This window comes from Loxodonta africana, chromosome 1 (genome assembly GCF_030014295.1).
Source record: "Loxodonta africana isolate mLoxAfr1 chromosome 1, mLoxAfr1.hap2, whole genome shotgun sequence".
NCBI lineage: Eukaryota > Metazoa > Chordata > Mammalia > Proboscidea > Elephantidae > Loxodonta > Loxodonta africana.
This window is the reverse complement of record NC_087342.1, coordinates 108,891,721-108,908,161: the sequence shown is the minus strand read 5'-3', so window position 1 is coordinate 108,908,161 and position 16,441 is coordinate 108,891,721. Positions and strand designations below refer to the sequence as shown.

Sequence of the window (16,441 nt, the reverse complement as noted above, 5' to 3'; positions counted from 1 at the left end):
TCATCAGGCCTTTCTTCTGAGATGCTTCTGGGTGGACTTGAACCTCCAACCTTTCAGGTAGCAGCTGAGTATGTTAACTGTTTGTACAGAAACTCCATGTTCTCTGTAGCCTATTTATATTTGCATATTTAAAATATGGTGTAAATATGTAGCTAAAATAAATGCACTTAATATCCTGTATAGTAGCCTCCCCAAAACTTACTGAAATACCTGAGATTAACATCTTGGAGACACATTTCTCACAAAGTGAAATTCAAATGGGACATTATGTATTCATGAATCATAGTACTTAAAATGCAGGGTGACACTACCAAGGTCCTTCTGAATACACGGCTCTTTGTCATCTGTCTTGAATTTGGTATCATTCATTCCTGTTTGGCCCACACTAATTGTGGAGAAATTGTCAGATTACTGACTAAATAATGGTATACACCAAAACAAATCCAAACAAATTATCCACTAAAAACACATTTTCTGGACCCTTTTCTCTTTACATTGTTAAGCAGAAACAAAGAGTGCTCAGTATTTATTGATAATAATTTAAGGCTATCAATTCTAAGAGCATGCCAGATGCTATGTGACTAGGCCAAAATAGGAAAATCTCCATGCCCTGACAGATTATATAGCATCTTGCAGGAAACTTTGCTTCATACACCTGGTCACAGCAGATGAATTAGATAACTCAGCATACCCAGAAAGACCTGTGTGTGCAGAACCTGTGGTGAGCACCTCCTTCCTTACTTATGGAGAGATCTTGTCCATGTGGTCTGCCAAGCTTCAAGGGTTTTGGGGCTTTGAAGGTGTTATGGGTTGAATTGTGTCTCCCCAAAATATGTGTTAAAACCCTAACCTCTGTACCTATAAATATTACCCTGTTTAGAAATAAGAGTTTTCTTTTGTTATGTTCATGAAGTCATGCCACAGTCGGGTGGGTCCTAAACCTAATCACTCTGAGTTAGAAAAGGAGCAGAATACACCTAGAGACATACACAGGGGGAAGATGTCAGGTGAACACAGACACACATAGCAGATCTAGCTACAAGCCCAGGAACCCCAAGGATTGCTGATGACTAGAAGTTAAAACAGACAAGAAAGGACCTCCCCCTAGAGCCATGCCCTGAATTCAGACTTCTAGCCTTCTGAACTGTGAGAAAATAAATGTCTGTTCTTTGGTATTTTTGTTATGGTAAAAAAAAAAAAAAAAACAAACCACCACTAGCTAAATAAGGCAAAGGGTAAACAGCAGAGTCCCTGCGAAGCCAGAGAACACAGAACTTAGGAGCTGGGCCTCCGAATTGAAACTGTCTGGGTTGGCTCTGCCAACGTTTCCAAGGAACGCCTGGCTAGCCACGTGATAAATTTCTTAACCTCTCTGACCTCAGCATCCTCATCAGGGAAGTGAGGCTATTAATATTACCAATAGGATTGTCATGAGGAGTAAGTGCCTAGTACATGTGAGAGGTTAGTAGAGTGCTGGCCCATGGTAGGCATTCAATACAAGGTAGTTTTTATTGTTACCAGAGAAGTGGTGGGATAGAGGGAAAAGAGCACAGGTACAGGGGCTGGGAAACCAGGTTCTAGTTTTCCCTCCACTGTCTATTGACCATGAACTCTCATAATGGTGTTTTTACCTCTCTGGTCTCCAGTTGCCTTTTCTGTCAAATGAAGACAGCAATGCCTTTCTCACCTGCTAAAGGCAGAGAGACGAACCGAAAGACTTTCTGAAGGTCATTTCCATGGCCACATCTGAAATTAAACAGTCCCCTACTGTGACCCTAACAGTGGACAGTGGCAGCTAACAGACTAGATGAAGAACAACAACAACAAAAAAAAGAGATGACACAGTGGTTGCAACAATGGGCTCAAGCATAACCACGACTGTGAGGATGGTGCAGGCCCGAGCAGTGTTTCGTTCTGTTGTACATAGGGTTGCTATGAGTCGGAACTGACTTCTTGGCACCTAACAACAACAAATTATAGGAAGGGCTTTTTTGGTTTCAAATTATTTAAGACATTGAATCAAACAAAAAATGTATTTTGGCTTTTAAATATTATGCAACCAAACAGCTCACGGTAGACAACTATTCCCCCACGATCATAAAGGTCCACATTAATAATAATGATAACAAGGCAATTATCCCCTACCTCCTGTGACCCCTGCCTGGCCATACACATGAAATGTTTGTGAAATAATTTTTTTTTTCATTAGAATTTCTCAGTTTGATAGTGCTAGGGGGGTCAAAGCTATGGACTCCCACACAAGCAAGTTGATCTTGTTCAGTTTCAAGGTCCCAGACAGCAGTCCTCACCTCAGTCTGCCTCTGGTGTTCTTCTGGCTTCAAAATGAAAGACTGTTCATGGGAGAGGGGCTTTTCATTGCAAATCTATACAATTCATAGCAACCCTACAGGACAGAACAGAACTGCCCCATAGGGTTTCCAACGAGTGCCTGGTGGACTCAAACTGCCAACCTTTTGGTTAGCAGCCTTAGCTCTTAACCACTATGCCACCAAGGGTTCCAATCTATCCCCACACCTGGAAATAAAAGAACTGCAAACACACACTCTGCTGATGAAGGCTAGTAGTTTTCTCATGTTTTTACTGCACACAAATAAGAAGTGTATGAAATATATTTCAGAAGAAATCTGTGGTTTGGAGGCCTCAGGGCCAAGGTGCCTGGCATCTCTTTGCTCCTAGAGTTAGCTCTGTGCAGCTAGGATTATAATCACAGACCTGGAAGTGGATAGCTGTTCTTCTAATGTGGGCTGGGGAAATGTCAATGACCCTCCCTGATATAGAGGCAAACCCCTTCAGAATTTTGATCAGAGCCTTTTCTTCAGTACACCATTGTTAGTTGTCCCAGGAAGAAGACATAACCTGGGCCCTCTGAATGGTGTTCTGGTTCCTTGCCTGATAGACTGTCAACAGATCTCTTTGCCTCACTGGTCTCTGCTTTCTTCTATATGTGAACTGGGGCTAAGAGCACCCACCCTTCCATAGAATAGGGGTAAGAACCCAAAGAGATTTGTAGATCCAACTAAATATTGGAATGGCGCTCATCATGATGGGAGCAGACTGTCCCTTAAAAGAGCTCCAAGTTCTCACTGATTCTAGAACCCTACGTCTTCCATTCCAGGTACCCCAGACTGGCTGCGAAACATCGGGAGTCTAACACAGCAGGCATCGACATCTTCTCCAAGTTCTCTGCCTACATCAAAAACACAAAGCAGCAGAACAATGCCGGTGAGTGACTCCCTTCCTCTGTGCCCTGCCCTTGGCCCGTGAGCATTTCAGATACTCAGGTCAGAGAACCATCTGGAACTAATGCTACTTGACTCTTTGCCCATGCCCCTTTCCCCTTGACACTGGAAGGAGTTTGTAGATCCTGTCCTGCCTGCTACCTCGCTAGTGCTGGAGGAAAGGCCAAATCAAAAAAACCAAACCCACTGCCATCGAGTCGAGTCCGACTCATAGTGACCCTATAGGACAGAGTAGAACTGCCCAATAGAGTTTCCAAGCAGCGCCTGGCGGATTCGAACTGCCAACCTCTTGGTTAGCAGCCATAGCACTTAACCACTACACCACCAGGGTTTCCGAGGAAAGGCCACTTGGGCCTTATTGCTGAACTGGAGGTAGAGATACAGTGTGGATTCTGAGTGTTCCTTGTTGCACAGCATAATACACTGCAGGGAACAGTCCTGCCTCAGTCTTACTACAGTCCATTTGTCCCAGATTCACCATGCTGCCTGTGTTTACGCGAAGTCCGATCGGAACAACACATTTCAGTTTCCTCCCAGTACCTGGAATGGGGTTGACCAGAGGCCATGAGAAGGGCAGCACAGCCACCACAGTGGAGAATGCTGGAGGCAGCTGCCTGGCTCCCTGCTTTCCCCTCTACTGCAAATATAGAGGGTGCTTTTTTAGAGAAGGCCCTTCTCAAAGCAAGGCTTCAACCTCCATCTGGCACTTGATTTCTGGCATTGGCTACAGAGCTCAGGACTTGATTCTCTTTTAGAGTTTAAGAGCTTTGTTGTAGTTGGCAGCACATTTATTCCCTCATTTGGCATTGTTCTTTAAGAATCAACTAAGGCAGTTTGAATAAAACCATCAAATTGAATATGTGTAATCTTTGAAGAGCTGTGCTAGGCCCTGTGAGGAGAAGGAAGAAAGGTGAGAGAGTTTCCTTGCCCTCAGAATGGGAGAATGTGGCACTCTTACAAGCTGGGATCCCTAGAACCTAGCACAATGCCATGCAGAGTGAGTGCTTCGTGAATATTTGTAAATGAATGAATGAACAGTGGACCTCAACAAGGTGGTATAGTCTAGATGCTCCAAGAGCTCAGAGGAGAAGGGCATCTCTTTGGACCAAGGTGACCAGGACAGGCAGCCATGTTTGTGGTGAGAGGGAAGAGATGTTGGCAGGAACAGAGTTGGCACAGTGGGCAGTAAATAATTTATGAAGAGTTACTGATGTTTGGGATTGTGGCAAGTGCTGAGTTAGAATTGGGGGTTCAAAGACATTTTCCCAGTCTTCAGGGCCTCAGTGGTTCAGAAGGAATGGCTTAAATTCACAAAAGGCTAATAACAAGACAAGAGATAAATGATGGCTTAATAGGAAAAAAAAAAAAAAAACTTGCCAGCAAGTCAATTTTGACTCATGGTGACCCCATGTGTGTCAGAAGGGAACTGTGCTCCACAGGGTTTTCAATCACTGATTTTTCAGAAGTAGATCACCAGGTCTTTCTTCCAAGGCATCTCTGGGTGAACTCCAACCTTCAGCCTTTTGGTTAGTAGCTGAGTGTATTAACTCTTTGCACCACCCAGGGGCTCTGGCTTAATAGAAGGGAGTTTGAATTGTTTATTAACTGCCAAGTGAAAGTTAGAATGATTTCTGTCAAAGAATTTACCTTAGGGTCCTTTGAGAAAGCTTCTTGAAGGGCTTTTGACTGGGTCATAAAAATCAAGGGGGAATTAGTTGGCTGAGGTCAGGGGAAGACATGGAGAAGGTGAAGCAAATGCCAGGGACAGAGATCCATAAAAGCAGCCGGGGCCTGCAGTACCAGCCCAAGACACTTGGATTTTATCCTGTGGGCAACAGACATCAGAGGTGCGCAAGCAGGTACTACAACATGAGTGGCCTTTTACGAACAGAGCTAGAAGAAATGCGTGGAAAAAATTTTAGATACATGCCATGCTCTCGCTTCATTGTTGTTTGGACCCTGGTATAGGGTGAATAGCCCCCAACATTCATGTCCACCTGGAACCTGCAAATGCAGGCTTACTTGGAAACAGAGTCTTTGCAGATGTAATTAATTAAGGATCTTAAGATGAAATCATCCTGGATTTAGCATGGGCCCTAAATCCAATGACTGCTATCCTTATAAGAAAAGGAGAGGACACCCAGAGACATAGGGAGAAGATGGCCATGTGAAGACAGGGCAGAGACTGGAGTGAGGCTGTCACAAGCCAAGGAATCCCTGGGGCCACCAGGGGCTGGAAGAGGCAAGGAAGGGAATCCCTAGAGCCTACTGAGAGAGCATGACCCTGCTGATACCTTGATTTTTTACTTCTGGCCTCCAGGACTATGAGAGAATAAATTTTCTGTTCTTTCAAGCCACTGAATATGTGGTCATTTGTTATGGCAGCCTTAGGAAACTAATAGAGACCCTCAGAGCCACCTGTGGGAATGGCCAGTTATCACCGCCTTCCTGGCGGAGGACGCTGAGGCACCTGAGAGGATTGGTGGCTTGTCCCAGTCCCAAGTGGCAGAGCTGGTACTTGAACCCAGGTTTTCTGACTCCACACCCAGTGTCCTTTTCTTGGCCACAAATATATTCCTTCATACTAGTCAAAGTGTCCTTCCAGAGATTATCTCATTAGAACCTTTCAGATTTTTTAAATTATAAATGGTATTTACATATTATCCATATTTACAGTTCTCCTATCCCCAAAGCCAGAGCAACGGTTTCTACCAGACACTACATATCAGTTTCTTATAAACTCAAGGCTCTCCAATTTTCATTGTTTTCCCTTCTTTTGTTTTACCCTGCCCCACCCGCTATGGATTTTGCCCTCCTGACTCTACCTTCCCCTAACTTATTTGCACATTTCAAAGCTCTTGCATTCCTTCCTGCTTCCCCAGATGACCCAGATCTCTCAGAACTCAACCCTTTTCTTGTCTCCTTCCTTTTAACAAGACACCATGTTTCTTCACTGTCACTGTAACTTGACCACTCTTCTCCTTTCCCCTTTACTCCTCATCGCCAACCCACAATCCCATACATTCCAATCATGATTAATTGCATCTAAAATTCTTAGGCTTAGCAAGCCAGAGGCCAAGACTCATTGGGACCAGTCCTGCCCACCCTCCTGCAGAGAACAAAGGCCCTCCTGGGCTGGGTCCCAGAGCCACACTATGGCCCCACCCCACACAGCAGCTTGCCCTGTGAGCCAGTTCACACCTGCTCTCTGCTTGGCCAGGCTCTATCGCAGTAGCCTGTTAGAGATCTCTGCAAGGGTATCAACATTAGACTCCAAGCTTCCTTGGCTTCATACACTACTTCCCCATTTTTTTCTGTGTTTGTCAGCTCTGCATCTATGTCTTAAACATCCTTTCTGCAGATTGCTCCTTTTGTATTTTCAATTTTTTCCTCTGTTCCCATCATCTTACCACCTAGGGTCCCTCACCACTCATATACGTACTGGTCGTGGTCCTTTCCTGCCTCCTCAGCATCAAAGCATGAAAAAAACTCAACACCGTACAATGATTCTGTGTGGCAGATCATCTCTCTACTCCCGTGGTGAATACAGAAACTACCATCCAAAATTCCCCATTGTTTCATGTAGCCTCAAACATCTCCAGCTCCTCCATGAACAACTGCCTCCTTTGCCATGAGACCAGAAGAACTGGATGATGCCTGGCTACCATTACTGAACATTTTGATAAAAGATTCTGTAGAAGGATCCTGATCAAAAGGGGGGAAAAAAGAACAGAATTTCAAAGCCTCATAGATTCTAGACTTTCTGGAGCCATGGAGGGTGGATGAACCCCTGAAAGTACTGCCCGTAGATAATCTTTAAACCTTAAACCAAAAATATTCCCTGAAGCCATCTTACCAACCAAAACAACCCGTTACCATCGAGTCAATTTTGACTCATAGCAACCCTATAGGACTGAGTAAAACTGCCCCATAGGATTTCCAAGGAAGGCTGGTGGATTCGTACTGCTGACATTTTGGTTAGCAGCTGTAGCTCTTAACCACTGCACCACCAGGGCTCTGAAATCAACTTAATACCAAACAATAGTGCGGCTTAACTAGTAAAAAAGGTCAGCCTTGAGCATTATACCCTTTTGAGAACTATCTATATGGAATCACATTGACAACAGCAACTCAAAAGATTTGATAGGAACTTTAGGGAGCAGTGAATTTACGTTAATGAAGTAGGAACAACTCAGAAAAGAAGGGTGAGAATGGTTACACAACTCAAAGAATGTAATCAATGTCACTAAATTGTATATGCAGAAACTGTTGAATTGACATTCAACAGTATTTTGAATATGTTTTGCTCTGTATATTCTCAACAACAACAAAATGAATAAAATTTAGGGAAAAAAAAAAGTTCCCAGCTACCAGAACCCACACCCCAGGGGGGTGGGAGACATCCATAGCTATTATACAAGAGATTTGTCAATTAGTTTGTTTATTCAGTCACTTGTTCATTCAACAAACATGAATTGCTTGGAGTGGGTACAAATCCAGCCACATGTTTATAGAGGATTTATTGTGTGCCAGGCGCTGTGCCAGGTTCTGAGGTTGCCAAGAAGAAAAATACAAAGTCATTGCCCCTGATGAAGTAAGTCTATTGGGGGCTGTAAAACATAAACATGGAACTACAGACCTGAGTTTGAATCTGAGCTCTGCCATTCCTTGCTATGCAACTTTGTCCTGGACACTTACTCTAACTCAGCCTCTGTTTCCACATCTGTGAAATGGACTGAAAAATACCTTCAATTTCATCCTCTCTCATATAAGACAATTAATAGTATATCCAAGGTTCATAATGTAGCTTCATTTATTTCATAAGTTAGTGCACATAAATCCTTTAGGACAATGCTTAGCACATAGTAAATGCTCATTAATGTTAGCTTTGATTATTGTATTGTCTCTAAAATGAGGCAAACATGAATACTGGCATCTGAAACTGCTGTTTCAGCCATTCTCCCCCCTGCCATCAGCATGTTCAAATTCCCCACTCATAGTCTACCAGTTTTTCAACTTCTTCAGCTTTGTTTCCTACTTTCTTAGTGCATTTCCTCCTCTCCAAAGTTTATGTCAAAGACTGTCTCCTATCTGGTCCTCACCGTTACACCTCCAACGTCATTGCATTTCTGTGTCTCCCGAGGTGATAGTTTTGCCGTCTATCACTCCACTGTCTCCTCCTTCTGTAATTGCCAGACCCAGGTTTCCTTTGTCTGCCATGACTAGATTCAGCCTACATGACCCTCCCCTCAAGTTTTCAAACTTACTCTTCCCTTAAATGTAGCATGGGTTTCTCAAGACAGGATCTCTGCTGTTGCTATGTGCTGTCGAGGCAATTCCGACTCATAGCAACCCCACGTGACAGAGAAGAACTGCCCCATAGAGCCTGTAATTTTACGGAAGCATATCACTAGGTCTTTACTCCTGTAGAGCTGCTGGTGGGTTCAAACCACTGACCTTTCTTTTGGCAGCCAAGTGCTTAACCATTGTAGCATCAGGGCTACCTTATGGGCTCTCTAGGCTCCCCATTTAATGATGCTAAGGTGCTACAGGGCAGGCTTGCTCCATTTTCTCATCACTTAAGATTCCCTGTCTTGGTTATCTTCCTGTTGCTGTGAAGTCACTTCTGACACATAGTGACCCTATAGAACAGAGTAGAACTGCCCCACAGAGTTTCCAAGGAGCGACTGGTGGATTCAAACTGCTGACTTTTTCGTTAGCAGGTGAGCGTTTAACCGCTGCACCACCAGGGATCCATCTTAGTTATCTAGTGCTGCTATAACAGAAATATCACAAGTGGATGTCTTTAACAAAGAGAAGTTTATTCTCTCACAGTCTAGAGGATAGAAGTCCGAATTCAGGGTGCCAGCTCCAGGGGAAGGCTTTCTGTCTGTCAGCTCTTGAAAAAGGTCCTTGTCATCAATCTTTCCCTGTCGAGGAGTTTTCAGCACAGAGACCCCAGATCCAAAGGACACACTATTCTCCTGGCTCTTGTTTCTTGGTGGTATGAGGTCTCCTTGTCCTGCTCAGATTCTCTCTTTTGTATTTCAAAAGAGATTGACTTAAAACACAACCTAAATTTGTAGATTGAGTCCTGTCTCATTAACATAACTGCCTCTAATCCTGCCTCATTAACATCATAGAGGTAGGATTTACAACACATAGGAAAATCACATCAGATGACAAAATGATGGACAATCACACAATACTGGGAATCTTGGCCTAGCCAAGATGACAGATATTTTGGGGGAGACACAATTCAATCCACGACATTCCCCCACACAGTTTTGGGGAAAGACAAAGACTTTGTTTCTGGATGAGTTTCCTCACATTGTCTCCTGTGGCTGAGACAGACAAGTGTGTTTCGTGATTCAACTCTCAGATTCTGAGGCAGGGTTTCAGACCTCAACTGTGCCTCTTTTGGCCTGGTGACATTGGATGAGTTACTTCAGCTCTTTGTCCCTCGGTTTCTTCATCTGTAGAATAAGGGCCATAACTGTATGTACCCCACAGGTATGCCTGGAACAATGCCTGCCACTATGTGCAGGTGTCAGTTGTTGTTCTGAGTGGCGTTGAGGGGCAGACATTTGTACCTCAGGAGAGGAGTCTGGGCTAAAAATACAGTTTGAGGAGTCAGATATGTACAGACAATTAAGTTTATGATTGAGAAGAGAACCACACTGAACACAACACCCTGGATCATCCTTATTTATGGGAGGCCAGGAAGGATGATTACGAAGGCCTGGCCATTGGGAAAGGAGTTTTTGGGTGGTGCAAACAATGAACGTGCTCGGTTGCTAATGGAAAGGCTGGAGGTTTAAGTCCACCCAAGCACCTCAGAAGAAAACCCTGGCAATCTACTTCTGAAAAACCTGGCATTGAAAACCCTATGGAGCACGGTTCTACTCTGACACACACGGGGTTGTGGTGTTGGAGTTGACTCAACAGCAACTGTTTTTTGTCTTGTTTTAGCCAGGGAGGAAGGAGGAAAGCTAAGGGTGGGTGGAATCGTGAAGATAAAGAAGGACAGATTAAAAACAAACAAGTGAGCAGTCTGTGATATGAACTGCTGTATAGGAGGTCACAGTGACTTCTGCCTCTGTGTGCTACTCCCTACAAGTGTTCTCAGGTGGCTTTCTCTGACTACCTTTCTGCTAGGAAACAGCCCATTCCTCAGATTCTGACCCAGGCAGTAAGGATCCTTTTCCCTTGGAAGTGGGAGAGGTAGCATCAGGTCGGTAGGGAATGGGATCAAGAACACTGGTGAAGGGAGACTCACAGCCCTGAGATGGGAGAGAACAGCACTGCCTTAACGCTCGACTGCAGGAGTCCCTGCTGTGGGACCCGCACTTTACTCTTCCGTTCTAGCATGGAGAGTTACGCGATTTTTTTTCAGTACTGAAGGTTTGTAGAGTGCTGAAGCAGGAGGATTGGGGCAGGGCGTAAGCTCTGTCCACCCCGACTTTGCCGCATCCCTTCACATCCCTTGAGTTAACCCGCAGCCCGCCTCTGTGCTCTGCCATCCTGCCCAATGGCGGGCTTGTCCTTGTTTAGTAACAGCGGTGGCTTCTGCTCTAACATCTTCCCATCTCCCTCTGCCAATTTCGTTGTTAAACACCCCTCACCTCCTGACACTGCTCCACTTACCTTTCCTGAGATGCCACTGGGGACAGAGCCCAGGTGACTCGGGACGGATGGGATGCAAGCCCACAGACTCGCAGCCCTGCTGTCTCCTCACCCCCAAACAGCACACTTATTCTGGAGCCTCTGCCACTGGGTCCTCAGTCTGGCTCCTTGGTTTTAACCCTTCCGTTTAAAGAGCCCTGGTGCATCAGTGGCTAAAGTGCTGGACTGCTAACTGAAGGGTTGGTGGTTTGAACCCACCAGCCTACTCTGCAGAAGAAAGATGTGACAGTCTGTTTCCGTAAAGATTACAGCCTTGGAAACCCTCTGGGACAGTTCTTCCCTGTCCTATAGGGTCACTATGAGTTGGAATTGGCTCAGTGGTGTAAGGGTTTGTTTTTTTGTTTGTTTGTTTTTCCTGAGGGGTTCCTTTACATCTTATTTTAACATGTCTCCCCACCTCTCTGTCATCTTATAAGAGGATCCAGCCTTCTTCTTCTGAATATTCATCTTACATTAGTATTTCTTACCCTCAAACTGTGGTATTTTCAATCACCGCATATGCATATGAAAGCTGAACAACAAAAAAGAAAGTCCGAATAACTGACACATTCAAATTGTGGTCTTGGCAAAGAATACTGTACAAAGTACAAAGTATAGTCAGAATGCTCCTGAGACGCAAGAATGGAGAGACAGACTTCTTAATGTTTACTTTGGACATGTTATCAGGAGGGACTCATCTCTGGAGAAGGACATCATGCTTGTTAAAGTAGAGGGTCACCAAAAAAAAAAAAGGAAGACCCTCAACGAGATGGATTGATACAGTGGCTGCAACAGTGAGCTCAAACATAGCAATGATTGTGAGACAACACAGGATGGGGCCGACTCCACGACACCTAACAACAACCCTCAAACCACGTTTTAACAGCCTCTAAAAATCTCTGCCAAATCCCTTGGCTTTCAAGAAATTTATTTTAGTTACTTCCTAGAATCTAATGATAAGGGACACTATCTTCTATTTTTCACAATCTCCCTTTTTTCTTACGCTTAAATCCTATCAATTCTGGTGTATTTCACTTTCTGTACATATTGCACGTTCTAGGCTGCTAAAAATGAATTCGAGGCACATCTTCAATTCTCTATTCTTATGAACTAATTTTAAAGTCCACTTTTAATTTCTTCCAGCCCTATCACTCCTCAAACTGTTCCCGTATTATCCAGATACAGATGATATCCCTGCCCATATCAATATTACCATCCTCGTTTTAGACATGAGTGCCATATTCTGATGTGCTTTTTCCCATTTTTTTTTTTTGGTTGGGGAGTAATTGAGCTTGTATATGTATGTCGACTAAGACAAGTATCTACTATATCTCCCACTCTATTCATATTCACAAGGTCCCTAGGTGGCACAAACCATTTGTGCTAACTACTACCTAAGGGTTGGCAGTTTGAACCCACCCAGCAGCAGCAGTCATTATACCAAAAAAGAATTAGTTGATGTTCAACCATTTCAAGAGGTGGCATATGATCAGGAACCCATGGTACTGAAGGAAGAAGTCCAAGCTGCTCTGAAGGCACTGGCGAAAAACAAGGGTCCAGGAGTTGATGGATTATCAACTGAGATGTTTCAACAAACAGATGCAGCGCTGGAGGTGTTCACTCATCTATGCCAAGAAATATGGAAGACAGCTTCCTGGCCAACTGATTGGAAGAGATCCATATTTATGCCTATTCTCAAGAAAGATGATCCAAGTGAATGTGGAAATTATCGAACAATATCATTAATATCACACGCAAGCAAAATTTTGCTGAAGATCATTCAAAAATGGCTGCAGCAGTGTATCAACAGGGAATTGCCAGAAATTCAGGCTTGTTTCAGAAGAGGACGTGGAACCAGGGATATCATTGCTGGCGTCAGATGGATCCTGGCTGAAAGCAGAGAATACCAGAAGGATGTTTACCTGTGTTTTATTGACCATGCAAAGGCATTCGACTGTGTGGATCATAACAGACTATGGATAACACTGCGAAGAATAGGAATTCCAGAACATTTAATTGTGCTCATGGGGAACCTTTACATAGATCAAGAGGCGGTTGTTTGGACAGAACAAGGGGATACAGATTGGTTTGAAGTCAGGAAAGGTATGCATCAGGGTTGTATTCTTTCATCATACCTATTTAATCTGTATGCTGAACAAAGAATCTGAGAAAAAAAACTATATGAAGAAGAATGGGGCATCAGAATTGGAGAAGACTCATTAACAACCTGCGTTATGCAGATGACACAACCTTGCTTGCTGAAAGTGAAGAGGACTTGAAGCACTTACTAATGAAGACCAAAGACCACCGCCTTCAGTATGGATTGCACCTCAACAGAAAGAAAACAAAACTCCTCACAACTGGACCAATGAGCAACATCACGATAAACAGAGAAAAGATTGAAGTTGTCAAGGATTTCATTTTACTTGTATCCACAATCAACAACCATGGAAGCAGCAGTCAAGAAATCAAAAGATGCGTTGCATTGGGTAAATCTGCTGCAAAGGACCTCTTCAAAGTGTTGAAGAGCAAAGATGTCACCCTGAAGACTAAGGTGCACCTGACCCAAAACATGGTATTTTCAATCACATCATATGCATGTGAAAGCTGGACAATGAATAAGGAAGACCGAAGAAGAGGTAACCTCTTTGAATTGTGGTGTTGGCAAAGAATATTGAATATACCATGGACTGCCAAAAGAACAAACAAATCTGTCTTGGAAGAAGTACAGCCAGAATGCTCCTTAGAAGCAAAGATGGCGAGACTGCGTCTTACATACTTTGGACATGTTGTCAGGAAGGATCAGTCCCTGGAGAAGGACATCATGCTTGGCAGAGTACAGGGTCAGCGGAAAAGAGGAAGACCCTCAATGAGGTGGATTGACACAGTGGCTGCAGCAGTGAGCTCAAGCATAACAACGACTGTAATGCTGGCTCAAGACCAGGCAGTGTTTTGTTCTGTTGTGCATAGGGTCGCTACGAGTTGGAACCGACTCGATGGCACCTAACAACAACAACAACAACAAGCAGCACCACAGAAGATAGGCCTGGCAATCTTCTTATGTTACGATCACAGCCAAGAAAACCCCCTGGAGCAAATCTACTTTGTGACGCCTGGGTTTGCCAGGAGTTGGAGTTGACTGGATAGCAATGGGTTTGGTTTTTGTTGCTTTTATTCATATTTGCCATCTTCCATCCTTGATTCTTTTGAACAAGCTTACTCCCATAGAACTCTTCCTCTCATTTTCTCTAGGTCTACAAATTCCCAAACCCAATCTCTTTGTATCTAATCCATAGGTCATATGCAGCCTTGTGACTTTTCCTAGCCACATCTGCATATTCCTTTTTTAAAGATCTCAACAAACATACATTTCAGGCTTTCCCAGGCCTCTCAGGCTGCCTGGGTCACAGATTTCTGTAATAAATGGTGTTTTTCCCAATTTGGATGATTTCAGTTTTTCAAGGCTTCCTTTGAATTCCCTCTTCTCTCCTCCCCTTCAACCCTAATTTTCTCTCCTATTTCTGCCTCTGTGTTCCTCTGTCTTGGGGGGCTTCTTTCTATTTTAAAATTTATACTCCACTTGTTCTCTAAAGGCTTTATAGCTACTCACAGGGACACATAAAGCACAGCAAAGCAACATACGCTAGGAGGAGGTGGGAAAGAAAAACAAGGGAAGACCATAAAACGGAGTCCAGGGTAAGCTAAACAATACAGCAGCTCTGAGAACCTAAAGGCTTGAAACATATGACAGACTGCAAATTCAACCCCAACAGCCTAGCAGACAAAGCAGAAAGGGACCCCTGGTCATCTACACTTGGTTCTCCCAGAAGATAAAAACAAATCAACCTCCCAGAAGAATAACAAATATTCCTGATCTGGGGCTTGAGTCACAAGCATGGAGGAGCTGTTAGTTTCATTTTCTTTGGCCTTTTCCTTCTGTGACTTTTCCTCTTGTTCCTCTCTGTAGATTCTAGGCCTGGCTGACTTCATGCTAACAAGACTTCCTTCCGGCTCCATTGCAGGCATTGTCTTCCCCCTGCCCTTGCAGCTACACCCTGGTCACCCCTCTGTTCATCACTTGTACTCTCTGCTTCTGAAATCTATTTTCTTCTTTATCTCCCCATCATCTCTTGAAGACACACGGGACCTCCCTGTAGCCCCAGGCTCCTGTCACCAACCTTCTTGCTCTGCTCTGTCCATTTCAGGATTCAGGAGTAGATCTGCCTGTGTCTGTCTCCTTTTATGGTGACTGGTGGGTGCCGGCACTGTGCTTGCAAAGCAAAGATCTGCCCCTTTTCACTTCCAAGGTTGCACACAATTTTATTTTTATGAAAACACTGTGATACCCAACATAAACCAACAAACCCAGTGACACTGAGTTGATTTTAACTCATAGTGGCAGTATAGGACAGTAGAATTGCCCCATGAGGTTTTCAAGGAGCAGCTAGGGGATTCTAACTGCCAACCTTTTTGGTTACTATCTGAGCTCTTAACCACTGCACCACCAGGGCACTAAAAACAAAAACAAAAAACCAAACCTGTTGCTGTTGAGTTGGTTCTGATTCATAGTGACCCTATAGAACAGAGTAGAACTGCTCCTTAGGGTTTCCAAGGAGCGCCTGGTGGATTCGAACTGCCAACCTTTTGGTTAGCAGCTCAGCTCTTAACCACTGCACCACAGGGGCCCACCAAGGCACTATACCCTAACATATTCCTCCCAAAATACTAGTAGAATACTGCAGCAAGCCCTCTTTGAGTATGCCTGATGAGCTGGACACGGTGCTATGTGCTTAGGGTGCAAGGACCACACTCAGATTGTGTTGTTTCTCTAGCTTTTGCCCTTCATTAATTGTAATTGTAGAGGCCATGTTTTCCAAACTGAAAATCAGATGTCTAACAAATTGCCTTCATTGAAAATAATCAAATTATAAGAAATTGGTACTGTCTCAGAAAATGTAGGACACATGTCCCCAAATGAAAAGCACCTGCACGGGGCTTAGCCCTCTGCTCTCCCTCCTCTCCGGGGGAAATGCAAACCTGGGTGCTCACACTGCCTCCTGGCCCTGGGCTCTTTGCTGGAACCGATGAATAGCCACTGGCCTTGGCTTAAGCCATAGATCAACCAAAAGTTCTCTGAGCAGTCTTGGCTCTGTTTCCAAACAAGAGACAAGATTATCTCCTCCCTAAAGCTTACATCGGAGTCCCAGGGTGGCAAAAATGGTTAACGCACTCAGCCGCTAACTAATAGGCTGGAGGTCAGAGTTCACCTAGAGGTGTCTCAGGAGAAAGGCCTGATGATCTACTTCAGAAAATCAGCCAATGAAAACCTTATGGATCACAACGGTATGATCCACAACCAATCATGGGGATGACACAGGACCATGTGTTTCCTTCAGTTGTCCATGGGGTTGCCATGAGTCAGGGACCGAATTTAAGGCAGCTATCAATTTTTTATCAATAACAGTGGAAACCCTGGTGGCGTAGTGGTTAAGAATTATAGCTGCTAATCAAAAGAT

The 16,441-nt window shown here is 44.1% G+C and overlaps 1 protein-coding gene across 1 annotated transcript in view; it reads left to right on the top strand.

The window, feature by feature from the left end:
* CLIC5 (chloride intracellular channel 5) overlaps positions 1–16,441 on the top strand; it is a 128,541-nt gene that overhangs the window by 79,803 nt on the left and 32,297 nt on the right. Inside the window, exon 4 of the mRNA XM_003403887.4 lies at positions 3,137–3,243. Within this exon, the coding sequence (XP_003403935.2) occupies positions 3,137–3,243 (107 nt within the window). The remainder of the gene's footprint in view (positions 1–3,136; positions 3,244–16,441) is intronic.